Source organism: Malassezia restricta, chromosome I (assembly GCF_003290485.1).
Source record: "Malassezia restricta chromosome I, complete sequence".
Lineage (NCBI taxonomy): Eukaryota > Fungi > Basidiomycota > Malasseziomycetes > Malasseziales > Malasseziaceae > Malassezia > Malassezia restricta.
Window position 1 is genome coordinate 48,211 of NC_040193.1, and position 14,855 is coordinate 63,065.

The 14,855-nt window shown below is 54.2% G+C and overlaps 7 protein-coding genes across 7 annotated transcripts; 3 read left to right on the top strand and 4 right to left on the bottom strand.

Annotated features, from left to right (window-relative positions):
- Nucleotides 1–93: 93 nt before the first annotated feature.
- Nucleotides 94–519, top strand: MRET_0023 (U4/U6 small nuclear ribonucleoprotein SNU13; the record flags this gene model as incomplete). The annotated part of the gene is made up of 2 exons (XM_027626650.1): nt 94–456; nt 499–519. The coding sequence occupies 2 exons, from the start codon at nt 94–96 to the stop codon at nt 517–519; spliced, it is 384 nt and encodes a 127-aa protein (XP_027482463.1).
- A 153-nt stretch (nt 520–672) lies between these two features.
- MRET_0024 (DnaJ subfamily B member 4) lies at nt 673–1,821 on the bottom strand (the record flags this gene model as incomplete). Its single annotated transcript, XM_027626651.1, has 1 exon — nt 673–1,821. The coding sequence occupies one exon, from the start codon at nt 1,819–1,821 to the stop codon at nt 673–675; it is 1,149 nt and encodes a 382-aa protein (XP_027482462.1).
- A 171-nt stretch (nt 1,822–1,992) lies between these two features.
- MRET_0025 (AAA family ATPase) lies at nt 1,993–5,976 on the bottom strand (the record flags this gene model as incomplete). Its single annotated transcript, XM_027626652.1, has 1 exon — nt 1,993–5,976. The coding sequence occupies one exon, from the start codon at nt 5,974–5,976 to the stop codon at nt 1,993–1,995; it is 3,984 nt and encodes a 1,327-aa protein (XP_027482459.1).
- A 209-nt stretch (nt 5,977–6,185) lies between these two features.
- MRET_0026 (PHD finger domain protein) lies at nt 6,186–8,471 on the top strand (the record flags this gene model as incomplete). The annotated part of the gene is made up of 1 exon (XM_027626653.1): nt 6,186–8,471. The coding sequence occupies one exon, from the start codon at nt 6,186–6,188 to the stop codon at nt 8,469–8,471; it is 2,286 nt and encodes a 761-aa protein (XP_027482457.1).
- An 11-nt stretch (nt 8,472–8,482) lies between these two features.
- On the bottom strand, nt 8,483–11,038 carry MRET_0027 (pre-mRNA-splicing factor ATP-dependent RNA helicase DHX16; the record flags this gene model as incomplete). Its single annotated transcript, XM_027626654.1, has 1 exon — nt 8,483–11,038. One exon carries the CDS (start codon nt 11,036–11,038, stop codon nt 8,483–8,485), a length of 2,556 nt encoding a protein of 851 aa, XP_027482633.1.
- A 96-nt stretch (nt 11,039–11,134) lies between these two features.
- On the top strand, nt 11,135–11,560 carry MRET_0028 (RING-H2 domain core subunit of multiple ubiquitin ligase complexes; the record flags this gene model as incomplete). The annotated part of the gene is made up of 5 exons (XM_027626655.1): nt 11,135–11,209; nt 11,234–11,278; nt 11,305–11,409; nt 11,436–11,521; nt 11,548–11,560. The coding sequence occupies 5 exons, from the start codon at nt 11,135–11,137 to the stop codon at nt 11,558–11,560; spliced, it is 324 nt and encodes a 107-aa protein (XP_027482668.1).
- Nucleotides 11,557–14,835, bottom strand: MRET_0029 (elongator complex protein 2; the record flags this gene model as incomplete). Its single annotated transcript, XM_027626656.1, has 1 exon — nt 11,557–14,835. One exon carries the CDS (start codon nt 14,833–14,835, stop codon nt 11,557–11,559), a length of 3,279 nt encoding a protein of 1,092 aa, XP_027482489.1.
- Nucleotides 14,836–14,855: the final 20 nt, after the last annotated feature.

Consider the following 14,855-nt stretch of genomic DNA (forward strand, 5'->3'; position numbering starts at 1 on the left):
GTATATGGGAGAGGCTTAGCGTTTGAGGATGCCCCGATGACGAAAAAAGTTGCCATCGACCTGTGATCCTAGTCGTGAGGTCTACAAGTCTACATGTCGGGCGAAGTGAACTCCAAGGCATTTCCTCTTGCTGATGCAGCTCTTACGAACCAGATTTTGGATTTGGTTCAGCAGGCTTCGCACTACAAGCAGCTGAAAAAGGGCGCAAATGAAGCGACCAAAACGCTAAACCGCGGTATTTGCGAATTCATTATTATGGCTGCAGACATTGAACCCATTGAGATTGTTTTGCATCTCCCTCTTCTCTGTGAAGACAAGAATGTGCCATACGTCTTTGTGCCATCTAAGATCGCGTTGGGTCGTGCATGTGGTGTATCTCGTGCGGTTGTTGCTGCCAGTGTCACGACGAACGAGGCTCGTGAACTCCAAAGTCAGATCCAAACCATCAAGCTGGCTGTACGTATTACCGTTATTCTCGTGAAACTTACTCTTTGACAGATTGAACGTTTACTGATCTAATAGGTTCTGCTGCCTTTTTTATAGCTAGGTTCTCATTTTCTGAATGATCCTATATACTTACTAGAGGATATCAATATGTCAATGTATGGGATTTCGTCTATCTTCCATATATTAATACATCACTTCATGCCAGCTTGATAGCGTCCTGCTGGTTTACGATAATGCAGCTCGGATGGCCGAGCGTTGTGAATCGTTCAATCGATCAGGGAATTCAACATTCCACTCCACAACAAGGTCACCCTTCCTTGCACCCTTGACCTTGGAAATAGGCATGCCTTCACCGGCGAGACGGGTTGTGCGACCTGGGCTAATGGTAGTCTTTCCTAGTCCAGCCGATGGGATGGGCACCTCTATCGTGCGACCGTCCAAAGTGGTTATCTTGCGACGGGAGTTAGGCGAACCCGGCTTTGGTGGATCCAGAGCATCAACCAACTTCAGAGGCTGAATGAGTCGAAGATCGTCGCCGTTGCGGGTGAAACGTGAGTGTGGGCGTTCGTCTACGATGAACACAAGGTCCTGAGCCACACCGGGACTTGTTTCGTTACCAGCTCCGGCAAAACGAATTTTGGTACCCTTTTTCCATCCTGGCTTGATATCAATGGTAACCACTTTTTCTTCTGTACGACCACCCGCAGTGGTTCGTCCAATCTTAAGCTTCTTAGTCGTGCCTTTATAGAGCTCTTCGAGTGTGAGCATGAGTGGCGTTTCAAAATCTTTCGGTTGAGGCTTAGACCCCGTGTCTGCATTCATGTCAGCACCACGAGAGCCACCACCGCCAAATGAAGTGAAGCTTGGCATGCTGCCTGGGATGTCATCTGCCATGCCACCCATACCGCCCATGCCACCCATGCCACCCATGCTGCCCATGCCGCCCATACCGAAGGGGCTGGCACCACCAAAGATCTGGGCAAAGATGTCATTAGGATCAGATGGATGGAAGCCTCCGGCACCACCAAATGGATTACCACCCGATGTTGAGAATCGGAAAGTACGTGTGCCACCACCAGGGCCGCCTGCTGAGAAACCACCCATACCTGGGAATGCACCACCTTCTGCGTCAGCAGTAGGGATACCACCTTTCAATCCATCTTCGCCATATTGATCGTAAATCGTGCGCTTGTTTTTATCAGAGAGTACCTCGAACGCTTCACCCACGTCTTGGAACTTCTTCTTGGCTGTAGTCTCATTGTCCTTGTTCCTGTCCGGGTGCCACTTCAACGCTGCCTTTTTGTATGCTTTCTTAATTTCATCATCATTGGCGCTCTTAGATACACCCAAAATCTTATAATAATCTTTTCCCATGGTTTATGCAAGAAAGAGCGGCTTTAGTGGCGGCAATGCTCAGACCTTTATGTTCGATGTGGAGTCAATGGCCCGACTGGTCCCAGCGGGGTCACGCGTAGATCGGGTGCTTTCCACAACCTTCGGTCGATATCGAAGTGGGCCACGTGGAAATACGGTATATGCTCAAGTCTACTTGTTGTCTTGCACTGTGCTATGGATGCCTTGGACAACTTGCTTTAATTCCTGAGCCAAGGCTGAACGATCCCATGAGGATCGATGTGCTAATACTCTTTCATAACATAGAGATCGTGTAAGCTCCAATTGCTCAATTGTGAACCCATCAGTGCAAGCAGTCATTGTATCCAGTAATGAAGCCTGGGCCGCTTCATTTAAAAGGACAGAAGGGTATTTGTCGTGGTTAACAGGTGTCATGCCCTCATTGGCACTGGCTCGTGCCATTTCACCCTCAGGCACATTTGTTGCATCATCTAGTCTTACTCGCTTCACTCCATGGTCCTCCGCATCCATAGGTACCGCGTCTAGCTCGGCAGAACCGGTGGCACGCTCTTCCTGACCTTGCGAACGTGCTCTTTTGTGTGCACGCTCAATCGTTGATACGTCAACTAAACAGTGCGCTTCTGGCTCCTCACCCTGAACACGTGCGCTGTATCGTTGACCATTGAGACGTCGCGAGTGAGATTCTTGCTCTTTCCGTTTCTCCGCTTCGCGACGCATCTCTTCTTCGCGAGCCACGACACGACGTTCCATCTGTTTACATTCGGCACGGAATGTAGCATCCACGTATGGATCCATCATAATTTTAGCGAGATTTTGCATTTGATGCGCACGGAACATACGATCAGCATCAACATCGCTCGCCACCTCCGCATTTGTAACAATTTTTTGAAGATCATCCATAAATGCATCACTTGTAAGGTACTGGTTGTGGTATAAACGTTTTTGCATCTTGTCCAAGGTCATAGTATATATAGTGAAGTCGCGGATAATGTACTCAGTCTCTTCCTGCTCAGGTTGTTCATGAACAACTCGACTTCCCTCTTGACCATCCTGCTCAGTAGAAGCGTCGTCCACCGCTACGGTCTCAGGTGCTTGAATACGACTTTCTTCTTCGTTTACTTGCATCGAATTTTCCTCGTTGGCTTCCGTTGATATGGGGTCGCGGACCGATCCTGCAACGGAAAGAGGTTCTGGAGATTGTATCTCTGCATCTTGTGCATGGACATCGGGCGAATCTAGCTCAAAGTGTGGCGGATTCCGATCGTATCGCAACTTGATAGTAATCTGTCCTTTGCTCCTGTGCCATTCAAATTGTTCCATCAATTCTCGTAGATTGTACTCGTCCCATACATCGCGTGTGAACTTTTTGAACTTCTTTCGAAGCTCTGCTAGAATAGAACCCAGACGGAACTTTAGATGTTCTAACAATCGCGCATCGTTTTCAGCCTGCTGTTCAAGCTCAATTTGGGTCGGCATACGCGGTGGACGAGGCGGCGCTGCTGGTAGCTCTTCCAGCACCCGTAGACGGCGCGGCATAGCATCAGCAAATTGCGTAGGAGGCCGCGAAGCCTGTACAAGGATATCGCGGAGATATTCACGGCGCTGCTCGATGTCCGGGAAAGTCAGCTCAAACTTGTTTCTCGGCAGAAAACCAAACCATGCTTGTAGATCCTTTGGAAGTGACTTGAATGGTACGTCAGAAGTAGCAAACAACATGATGGTGTCTGACGGAGAAAGATCATTCAGTAGTGCTGATAACATTCCGCGCACACTCTCCGGTAAAATTAAGGGCCATCGGTCCAAATCTGGCACGTACAAGACACTGGGTACAAGACGCTTAGCTTCTTGGAACTGATGGACAAGAATCGATTCTGGTGTCTGTGAGCTGTCGCCCAGCAATAGGGCAGCGGAAAGCGTACGGACATGATATCCTTCCATCGAATAGAGTAATGCATCTGCCAACGTGCGCTGTCCCATACCTTGAGATCCATGCAAGAGCAAGCGTGGGCGATGCACTTGAGCCTGCACAAAAGATTGCTGAAGCAGTTCTTTTTCTAGAAGATGCGCAGAGGAGTCAGACACCTCACTCATGTCGATTTCATACATGGCTTCTTCCAAGGCACTACGTTTAGCACGCTTGGGAAGAAGACGTGAAAATACTTTCTGACAGTTAGAAAGTGCATCGCCTAGTAACGATTCGAGATGAGCAGGAAGTGGAGTGAAAGAAGAGGTGGAAGCACGGGCTGATGACGGTACCATGTTCTCCAACGCCAACATAAAATCGCGACCATCAACCTGAATAGTTTCAGGCGACAGAACTAGACGCGTATTGGTATGGTAAATTTGTGGGTATCGACGCTGAATTGCATTCAGCGTTGCTTCAGTACACAAAGCACGTAGATCTGCTCCACCAAATCCGTTAGTGGCCTCTGAAAGCACCTTTTTGAGCTGCTCGTCCAAAGGAGGATCCCAATGGCGGGTGTGTATATCGAGGATGGCTCGTCGTGCTGCGCGCGAAGGTAATGGGAAGTAGAATTCACGATCAAATCGACCTGGGCGTCGCAAAGCAGGATCGATCGAGTCTGGTCGATTGGTAGCACCAATAACTACAACTTGTCCGCGGCCATCCATACCATCCATAAGAGCCAAAAGCGTACTGACGATACTCGAATGAATTTGGTCCTGTTTGCTTGACCGGACGGGGGCTAATCCATCGATCTCATCAAAGAAAATTATACTCGGTTGTGCTCGCTTCGCCTCTTCAAACAAAAGCCGTAGTTGACGCTCTGCTTCACCGACCCACTTTGACAAACAGTCAGCTCCCTTTCGCATGAAAAAACTGATACGTTGTCCCTCTGACGAGCATGATGCCGCCAGAGCACGGGCAACAAGGGTTTTACCGGTGCCTGGAGGTCCATGAAATAAAACCCCGCGAGGTGGTGTTACGCCGAAGCGTTGGAACACCTCAGGGTACAATAGCGGGAGACTGACCATTTCTTTAAGCCTCTGCACATGATCTTCCAAACCACCCACCTGGTTAAAGTCGATGTCCATATTAACACCCAGCGGATCGACATCGGCTAGTGCGTCTTTGTCGCGCCGTAGACGACCAAAAGCATCTGTCGAAGAAGAAACAGCACCCATCGTAGATGCCATGCTATTTTCTAGCACAGATTCGGGGGGCGAAGTACCGATTCGGGAACCAGCTGTTTCACCCAGGTTAGTTCGAGGCAAGTCGTCGTCCGAACTATCCATGGCTTCATCCATCGCATTGACCAGCTCGGCGCCAGATATGGTAGGCATGGAAGTAGGATTCCATTTCGTTTGCATAGAGCGGGGTAGTGACGTGTAAGGAAAAGTGGGAAGCCGCGGTGGAAAGATACTATTGTCAGGAGTATGATCCTGAACGTCTTGGTCACGACTCGATGCTCTGCCTCGGGAGCCCCGACGAATTCGGCGACCAAATCCATCGCGGAGTGGCTCTGGTGGTGGAGGAAGAAGCGAGTAATTGACCTTTTTGCGTGCACGGAAGCTGTAAGAACGGTGCTCAGGCAATGCGTCTCCGTGGTCATCACTTTCTCCATTCGATGGCGTAGATGATGAGCGTGCGTGCATTCTGCGCTCACGACGCTTGACATGGATGTCCTCATAGTCATCCTCTTCACGGCCTTGTGACCGCATTGCGGCTAGTTGCATTAAGTTTTGGCGTTGCCGCGCGCGTTCTGCACGCTCATTTGCGTGGCGGAGGCGAACTGTTTCTTCATAGTCGGCATTATCATCTTCTTCCTCTTCGTCATCCGTTGCAACAAAATCTCGCAAGCTTTTACTGACGCGGGTGGATCGACGAGGACGGATGCGTGGCTCTTCATTCGTCTCTTCCTCGTCTTCTTCATTGTTCCAATCCTGCTCAGCATAGCTGCGAGTTCGTCTTCCACTTCGGGTCACACGTACAGGTCGCTGGACTTCTTCTTCTTCTTCTTCCTCTTCATCATCGGGCTGTGTTGCTTGGTATACGTCCTCATCTTCACTCAACTCTCCCTCGGCAAAGTACTGGGTATAGAAGGCACCTTGTGCCGCTTTTCGTTTGGATCGATCACGAGGAGGCGAAGTGGACAAGTGTTCAAGACGAGAACTATGTCGCACGGGAGTCACCATACCTTATGCCCAAAGAAACTGCCTACGCGTCTCCTGCAGCAATGCCGTTTCGTCCAAGCGCTATGACAGCCTGCTGGTTGCTGGCAGGTCACATAGCCACGTGATGCGCGTTCGGCGCACTTTTTTGCCAGCTCCACTTGGTACCAACGCGACGCGTTCTTGACTCGCGCGTGCAGCGAGAGGTCCCTGTGGCGGGGCGTGTAGACGAGATGAGTGCGCCTGAAAAAGACGTAAAGCTCGCAACCAAAAGCGCGACGCGTCTGGTTCCGTCTTTTCGTCGAATTTCTTCTGAGGAAGAGGAGCGTTTATCGACGGCGTCCTCCCTGCCAAGTGCCTGGATGGCGCAGTATGGATATCACAACGGACACGAATTCTCTCTACCTAAGCATTTAGTGCGATATATTGAGCCGACTGAGGGTGAATTTGACCAGCAAGTGGAGTATGATATGGATGAGCAAGACAAGTACTGGCTCGACGAACTTAATGCGGAACGAAAAAGAGACCAGCTAGACGTGATCAGTTACGAGACCTTTGAAATTATCTTTGACAGGCTGGAAAAAGAATGGTTCTCGCTCGTGAAACGAATTCCATCACGATTTTCTATTGGCGAAGCTATGGATGAAGAAGAGTTTCCTGAGGAGTCGCAATGTGCTATCTGTGACGACAATGAATGTGAAAATTTAAATGCCATCGTATTTTGCGATGGATGCAACTTGGCCGTCCATCAGGAATGTTACGGCGTTCCTTTCATCCCAGAAGGGCAGTGGCTCTGTCGGAAATGTACAGTGTCTCCCGACCGACCCGTATCGTGTATCTTTTGCCCTCAGGAAGGAGGTGCCTTCAAGCAAACGAGCGATGGCAAATGGGCGCACTTGCTGTGTGCTATGTGGATTCCTGAGACGGGTGTTAGCAATTCTGTTTATATGGAACCCATTGATGGAGTCCAAGATATCCCCAAAGCACGCTGGCGTCTGCGCTGCTACTTGTGTAATTCTCGACATGGTGCGTGTATTCAATGTGAGCATCGCTCCTGTTTTACTGCTTTTCATGTGATGTGTGCACGGCGCGTGGGGCTCTTGGGCCGCACTCAGGATATCTCAGACGAGGCTCGCGACACCAAGCCGGATGCCGCGGCGGCCTATTGCCATCGCCATCTCCCTCTTGATCGTAAAGTTGCCTTGCATACGCGTATTCGAGGCACTGATGACGATGACAACGATACAAGCAGTGTTTCTGACGTATCCACGAGCGAGCTGGCAACAGTTCCAAAACGACCCGCTACATCTGGCTACGACTCGATCGTGTCGAAAAGTGCACGCGCTTACAACAAGCTGTATTCATCAGGCCCATTGCCCGTACCAAATTACATGGTACGCCGTGTGCTAGATTACATCTCGCGCATTTCTATTCGTCGAAAATCACAAGCGGTAGCTCTTATTGTTCGTTACTGGAGCTTGAAGAGGCAGCAAATGCGTGGTGCACCGCTCTTAAAGCGCCTGCACATTGAGCCATGGACTGTGGGCCATTTCGTGGATGAACGGACTCATGCACTCAAGCTTACCAAACTACAATATCTCTTTTTCCTTCGTGAAGATTTGGAGAAAGTTCGTCTTCTAGCTGAACTGGTTCGCAAACGTGAAAAGACCAAACTAAAGCAGCTGCAGCTATTTCGCACATATATGCTGGACCAAGGCCTTTTATACAAGCAGGCTCAACTGCATCAAGCCCTGGAATGTGTCATGGCACTGGATAAAGCACAATGGTTCATGTACCCTGTCTCCAAGGAGGCGCCTGGGTATTACGATATCATCAAGGAGCCTATGGACTGGAACACCATTCGTTCTCGTATTGATACCATGTCATACCGTACTTGGGAAGCATGGGAAGCCGATGTACGTTTGGTATGTACGAATGCCACAACGTACAATCAGCCCCAATCCCTCATCTCAAAAACGGCTCAAAAAATCCTCAAAAGTCTACCCGACATCGTGAAAGACACGCGCGATACCTCTGTGTGGGAAGATGGTACTGCATCAGGCCTAGAACCACCAGACGCACTATTGCAAATGCTGCAGGCGCCGTACATGGTACCTGACGGCATTTCCATTGGTGCGCCACCTCAGGATGCAACTGTCATGGACGCCTTTTTGGAGCAGTGGTATACAGTTCCGAATCCGGAGGAGCCACGCGCCATGCGCCCCCCACCAAAAAAACCCAAGCGTACGGCCAAATTAGGCCCAGTGCGTCGCAGCGCTCGGCATGCCCCTGAACCCTCAGAGCCAGCCATTATCACTGAGCCGTGCGTTGTGGACGAAATCAATGCCAAAGATTCGTTCAAATACTTTAATGTTGGCTGGCTCTTACCGCCAGGCGCACGACGAGGAAATCGACCTCGCCCTGAGCCTCGAGCTCAGATAAAGCGCCCGAAAGTCGCACGGCGCACCAGGCGTCACGAAGATGGCAGTTCATCGCTCAGCGAATTATCAGATGCATAGATGTATATATATCAAGACTTGGCGCCCAGAGGCGCTGCTCCTGTTCCGCGAAGCATGTGCTTTTGCTTCGAATCGTCATGCAAATCGTCGCGCGAAAAGAAGTGACGCGCCACCTCCATGAGCCATGCCGGCTGAATTTCCATCACCTGTCGCAAAAAATTTTTGGATGTCTCGATCAACTCATAATAGCACAAAAAGCGCGGTGGTGGCACATGCTTGTACAAGCAAGAGGAAGGATGAACGTACACAGTTGTGTTTTGTTTGATGCTGCGGTAAGTCTCACCGCCCTTTTGAATACGAGCTGTGTTCATAAAGTAGCCGGCCGTTATGGCTTTTTGGATGGGCGTGACATCCGCAGGGTTCGTCAGGGATTCAGGCACAAGCTCTACACGCGCACATAATTGCACCAGCTGATCACGCACATCGCGGACACGCCCCATGGTCTTGGGCTGCAGAAAGTGATCAAGGCAAAAGATCTGACTGTAGCCACTTTCCACCCACTGCTCCCATATATTCAGTAGCGTGAAGTGATCACCTTGGGGGCGAATAAACAGCTGCTTCGCACGGTCCGCGTGTAACTTTTTATCTTTAGGCCGAAAGAACAGACTCGCGCTTTCTGACAGCATGGCCACGATGGAGAGCACTTCTTCTGTGCAATGGTATTCTTCACTTGCCAAAATGGCTTTGCTCATCATGGGATCCACAGGAAATTCAGCCATACGACGACCCAACTTGGTAAGCTCTCCGCGGTCGTTGAGGGCACCCAAAGCATACAAAAGCTCCAGGGACCGAATCAGCGTATCCGTCGGTGGCGGATCTAAGAAGTCAAAGTTGAGCAAATCGTGAATGCCGACGGATTTGAGTAACAAGACCACATTCGCCAGGTTGGTACGCTGAATCTCAGGCAAAGTATTTTCGTCCATTTCATTTTGGAAAGCCCATTTGGTATACAAGCGGAAACATTTACCCGGGCCCACACGACCCGCACGACCCGCACGCTGATTTGACGACGCTCGCGAGCATGGAACCACAGTTAATGCCGCCATACCCGTGCGCGGGTTGTACGAATTTTGTTTTACAAACCCGGGATCGATCACGAAGGAAATACCGTCGATCGTAATACTCGTCTCGGCAATGTTGGTAGCGAGTACCACTTTGCGGGCTCCTGGAGGCGTTGGCTCAAAAATCTTGGCTTGCATATCATTGGGAAGATTGGCATAAATGGGACACACGATCAACTCTGCCACCTTGTCGCCCAAAGCACGCGATGTCTGTTCGATATTCTCCGTAGCAGCATCAATCTCGTCCTGACCTGTGAGAAACACGAGAATGTCACCTTTGGGCTGAGTCGTGTGGATTTGGAACACGGTCGTGATGACGGCGTGCAAGTAGTTGGCTTCAGGTTGCGATGTGTACAGAATGTCGACGGGGAATCGGCGGCCAGGCACGAAAAAGATCGGGGCGTCGTCGAAAAACTCGCTAAACTTGTCCGCGTCCAACGTCGCACTAGAAATAATGAGCTTGAGATCGGAGCGAAAGCGGGCAATATCCTTGAGCAAGCCAAACAAAATGTCGGTGCTGAGCGTGCGTTCATGAGCCTCGTCAATCATGATGGCCGAGTACGATCCCAGATCCGGGTTGGTCAGGAATTCTCGAAGAAGCATACCATCGGTCATGTACTTGACGACGGTCTTGTCGGATGTGCAGTCTTCAAAGCGGATACTGTAGCCGCATTCTTGCCCGAGGCGCACGCCCATTTCATCCGCGACGCGAGCAGCCACACTCATGGCTGCTACGCGACGAGGCTGCGTGCATGCTACCATCTGTCCCCCTTTTGTGTATCCTGCCTCATGAAGAAACTGGGGTAGCTGTGTTGTCTTGCCAGACCCTGTCTCACCGACCACAATAAGTATTTGGTTGTCGTTGATCGCGTCTAGTAACTCTTGGCGCAGCCCGTAGACAGGCAGGGAGCGACGCGTAGCATCGATAGAGTCAGCTCGCTCCTGGGCCTCTTGGAGCTGCTGCTGCATCGCCAGCTCCTTGTCCGACAAGGTGTTGAATGGACTCTCGGCTTGCTTTTCCAGCAAAAACTGGATGGCTTGCGTCTCATCAAAGACAAAGTCGTATGCATCCGCTTCTGCGGATTCTTTGGGCTGGTCGAGCAGTTTGGATCGAGCTATTTGCTCATGCTCGAATACATCACCCTCCGACGCGGGCCTTTTTCGCTGTGAGCGCGAGCCTTGATCATATCGTCGGTCGTGTAAAGCAGATTCTTTGCGTTTGCGGTCAAGACGTCCTTGCTCGGTCAGATAATCTTCGGGTAGGGCATATGTATCGGTGCCATCATCCAAGCCTTCAAACTCTTCGGCAATACGCAGCAGCTCGCGCTTGTGCTCCAGTTCGCGCTGCTCACGCTTGGACATCCGCACGCCACGAAAAAGCGTCTCTTCATCCTTGATTTCCTGACGCAAGAGCTCAACTTGCTGTCTTGATCGTTTTGTGAGGTACTCTTGACGTGATCGGTCCCGCAGCGCATGGTACTCAGCCGCTGGCCGGTCGTCGCTCATCCTGGCAGGAAGGCAGCGCTTGGCGCCGTCTCAGGTCCCTCCACACAACGCCGCCCTCTCAGCCCCGGGGCGTGGCGGAGTTTTTGTCGAGCAACGATGGCCACGCCTTTGGGGCCATCTGTGCACGAGGATCAGGATGCTCGCGTGGAGCCTCGCTTTCAAGTAAAGAAGGTATGTGGCTTAGGCTGACGTCAGTGGAATTGCGTGTGTCTATGGAGCTGGGATATACAGGTCGATAACGTACGTGGCGGGCGCTCACCTTCCAGTGTGCCATTTGCCGGAATCAGATCATGGATCTGTGCATTGAGTGCCAAGCGAATCAGGGGTCTTCGACGATCGATGAGTGTACCGTGGCATGGGGTGCCTGTAACGTGCGTATGCATGCACTGACGCTCAGCACGCTTTCCACTTTCACTGTATATCGCGCTGGCTCAAGACACGTCCCGTTTGCCCGTTGGACAATCGCGAATGGGTGCTGCAAAAGTGGGTACAGCTTGCTAACCGTCCAGATATGGCCGCTAAGGATCTATGTACCATGATACGAGGCGCGTACATCCGTCGTCACCGACAGAGAGAAGCTGGTACGGCACGCGGTCGTACGCATCCATCCACCGTCCCTGTGGGCGGCACGCCACACGATGCACAGGGCCCGTGTGGTGTCGCGCCAGCGTCGTATGTAGCTGCCATGTGCCATCTCGCGCACAAGTGTAGAGCCACACATCGCCGTTTTCTAATCCCATGGCCAGTGCGCCGTCGGATGCCCAGGTCACAGATACGACGGCGTCAGACGCGTTCAGCGTCGTTACGAGTCGGTATGGGCGCTGTGCATCGTCCACGAGCGTCCAGATCTTGACGCTCTTATCGCGCGACGCCGTGGCGAACATGCGAGAGTGGGGCGCCCATGCCCCGTCCCACACAATACGCGCATGTGCACGTTCGCCGATCCAGGCGACATAGCCGCTGGGCGTGCGTCGGAACATGCGCCAGGAGCGATCCCGGCTCACGGTGAGCAGGTAGGTGCCACAGGGCGAGAATGCGACGCGCGTGATCGACAGTGTGTGCCCTTCGAGCGCGTCCTTCGCCGGCTCAAACCTGTGCTGCGCATCAAAGAGACGCACGACAGCATGGGCCGGTGTCGATGCCTTGCATGTGCTCGCAATCATGTGTGTATTGGTATCCATCGCCACGCTCAGCAACTCGTAGCCGTGGCCATACAGTTTCTCCATTTCGGGCCACAGCGTCAACGACTGCAGCTGCTCGGGATTCGGGGGCTTCGTGAAGGCAGCTACCTCCGACGCACCTTCGACCGCGCGGTTCGACAGGCCCAGCGGCGGCACATGCGCCGAGGCCAAGCCGTCCGTCGCCGGCTCGTGCACGGTGGGCGACCAGTCGGTGCCCGGCGTCTGCTGCCGTCGCGCGAGCCATGCTCGGATATCCGTGCTGCCCGTCTTCGCCGCCGCGGCCGAGTGAACTAGGCTCACGGTGTAGACGTGCAATGGACGCACGCCATGCTTGGCTCGCTCAGCGGCGATAGGTTCTATGCCGCGCACCGTCTCCTCCGTCACAAGCAGCACGTCAAGATCAGGCAGCGTGCCTGCTGGGCCGCACGGGTCCGAAATAGGCACGACATGCAGCGCCAGCGACTTGCCGAGCGCCTGGCTTACATCACGGAGAAATTGGCGGACACGCGCCATGCGCACGTCGATCGGCTCGATGTACTCGCGGTGCTCCTTCTTCGCGAGGAGCGCGGTGCTCGTGACGCCGACCCACATGGCGCTGCGTGCACTCAACACGCCCATCGTAAGCAGCAGCTTGTGCCCAATGTGCAGGTGGTCAAAGGTGCCGCCCAGCACGACCGAGTCACCTTGCACAGACGCAGGCTCCACCGCCTCGGCAGCAGCAGCGCGCAGCGGCATCACCTTCGGCTCCAGCGGTATGGCGTCCAGCGCGGTGCGCGGCACACCATCGTCCGCGTACAGCGACGCGAGCGGGGCATGGTGCGCGGCCCACGCACGCAGGTGACTCACGCCTCGCTCCGTGTCGGGCGTGTCGGGCAAGAGGTACACGGTCACATCGGCGCCTAGACAGTCGGCCTGGACCGCTGCATCCCACGCACACGCGTAGACACGCTGGAGCACATGCTCGGCACCACGCATCGACATGTCACCGAGCCAAGCGACGACGGCGAGATTCGTGTAGTGCGTCTCGCACATCACCGACTCGATCATGTCGCCCGCCGAAGCTGCCGCCTGCGACAGCACAAGCACATGCCGCGGCTGCGGCGTGGGCGTCTGCCACATGTGCCAGGCTGTGGCACTGTGCACAAACGCCTTGGGCGCCGCAAATACACGCAAGATCTTTTCGTCCGCCGCACTCACGAACGACGTGCGCCCGAGCCAGGCCACAGACTGCATCTCGTAGCCGTGCGTCTGTGGCCGCGCCAGCTCGTGCCATGTACGCCCGGCACGGGCCGTGTGCACCGTTCCGTGCAAGCGCGTCGTGCGGTCCTGGCCGACTGTCAAGAAGCAGTCACCGTACCGCTCCCACGCAGCGTCTCGCGCAGGCCCCGCATGACCCGAGATCGTGGCCTGTGGCTCCCACTTGTGGGTGGCTGTGCGGCGCCACATGTGCATCGCACCCTGCCGATCGTGCGCCACGACGCACAGATCGCGATGCGGACGCCAGTGCGCCCCTAGGAAGCCACCGCTCGAGCTGCCCACATCACCCAGGCGGTGCGCCGGGAGCCATAGCGATCCCACGGCCGCGCCTGCGTCTTGCAGCGTGGGCCATGACGACGTCGCCGCATCGGGCGTCCACACGATGACGCTATGATCGACCGAGCTCGTCAGCAGCGCGGCCAACGGCTCCGTGTGCACCGATGGACACCACCGCACACCGGTGACCCATGCATCATGGCCCAGCAGGAGCGCATCCAGAGACACGCCCCATCGCGTCGCACTGCCAGGCAGCGAGAGCCAGTCGATCTTGGTGCGGATGCCCTCGTCGGGTAGGAGCTCGCGCGCCATGGCCTCAAACGCGTCCGTAGGCGCCTGCGGCTGCCGCGTCTCAGGCCGCCACCTCCATAGCCGCACATGCTGATCCTGCGAGGCCGAAGCGAGCCACACATCCGGCAGGGCGACGGTAAAGTCGAGCGCGCGCACCCAGTCTTCATGGCCAGCGAGCCTGAGCTGACGCACGTACGTGCCAGCACCGCCACTGCGTACGTACAGCGAAATACGGCGATCCGTCGCTGCCACGGCCATCACCATCGCATCTGTCTGGGGCAGCTTGACCAGAGCGACATCCAGCGGAAACGCACCTTCCAAATCGATCGTCTGGACCACACGCAGCGGATCACACGACCACACGCGGAGCTTCGAGTCAGAGCCGCCCGTCACAAACTCACGCGGACCGTACTCGCGCGTGTAGGCGTCGCGCGGGACACCCACAGCGGTGATCGCCGCCGCATGCGCGCCTGGCACCGATGCATCACAACATAGCTCGTCTCCGTGCACACGCCACAGCTCAAGGCCACCCTCGTACGTGCCTACTACGATACGCGTGACATGATCTGGCCATGCCTTGAGCACATGCACGGTCTCTTGACACGGCAAGGGCCACATGTGCACGGCCGGCGCCCGGGCTGCCGGCTCGGACGGATCGAGCCACACAGCCACCGCTTTGTGCACGCCCAGCACGAGCGCATCACGCCCCTCGCCCCACTGGACCCAGTCGGCCACATGCGCCGTGCGTTGCACCGCGCACGACAAGTACTCGTACGTGATCGATGACGGCATGCAGGGAGGTGAAAAAAGCG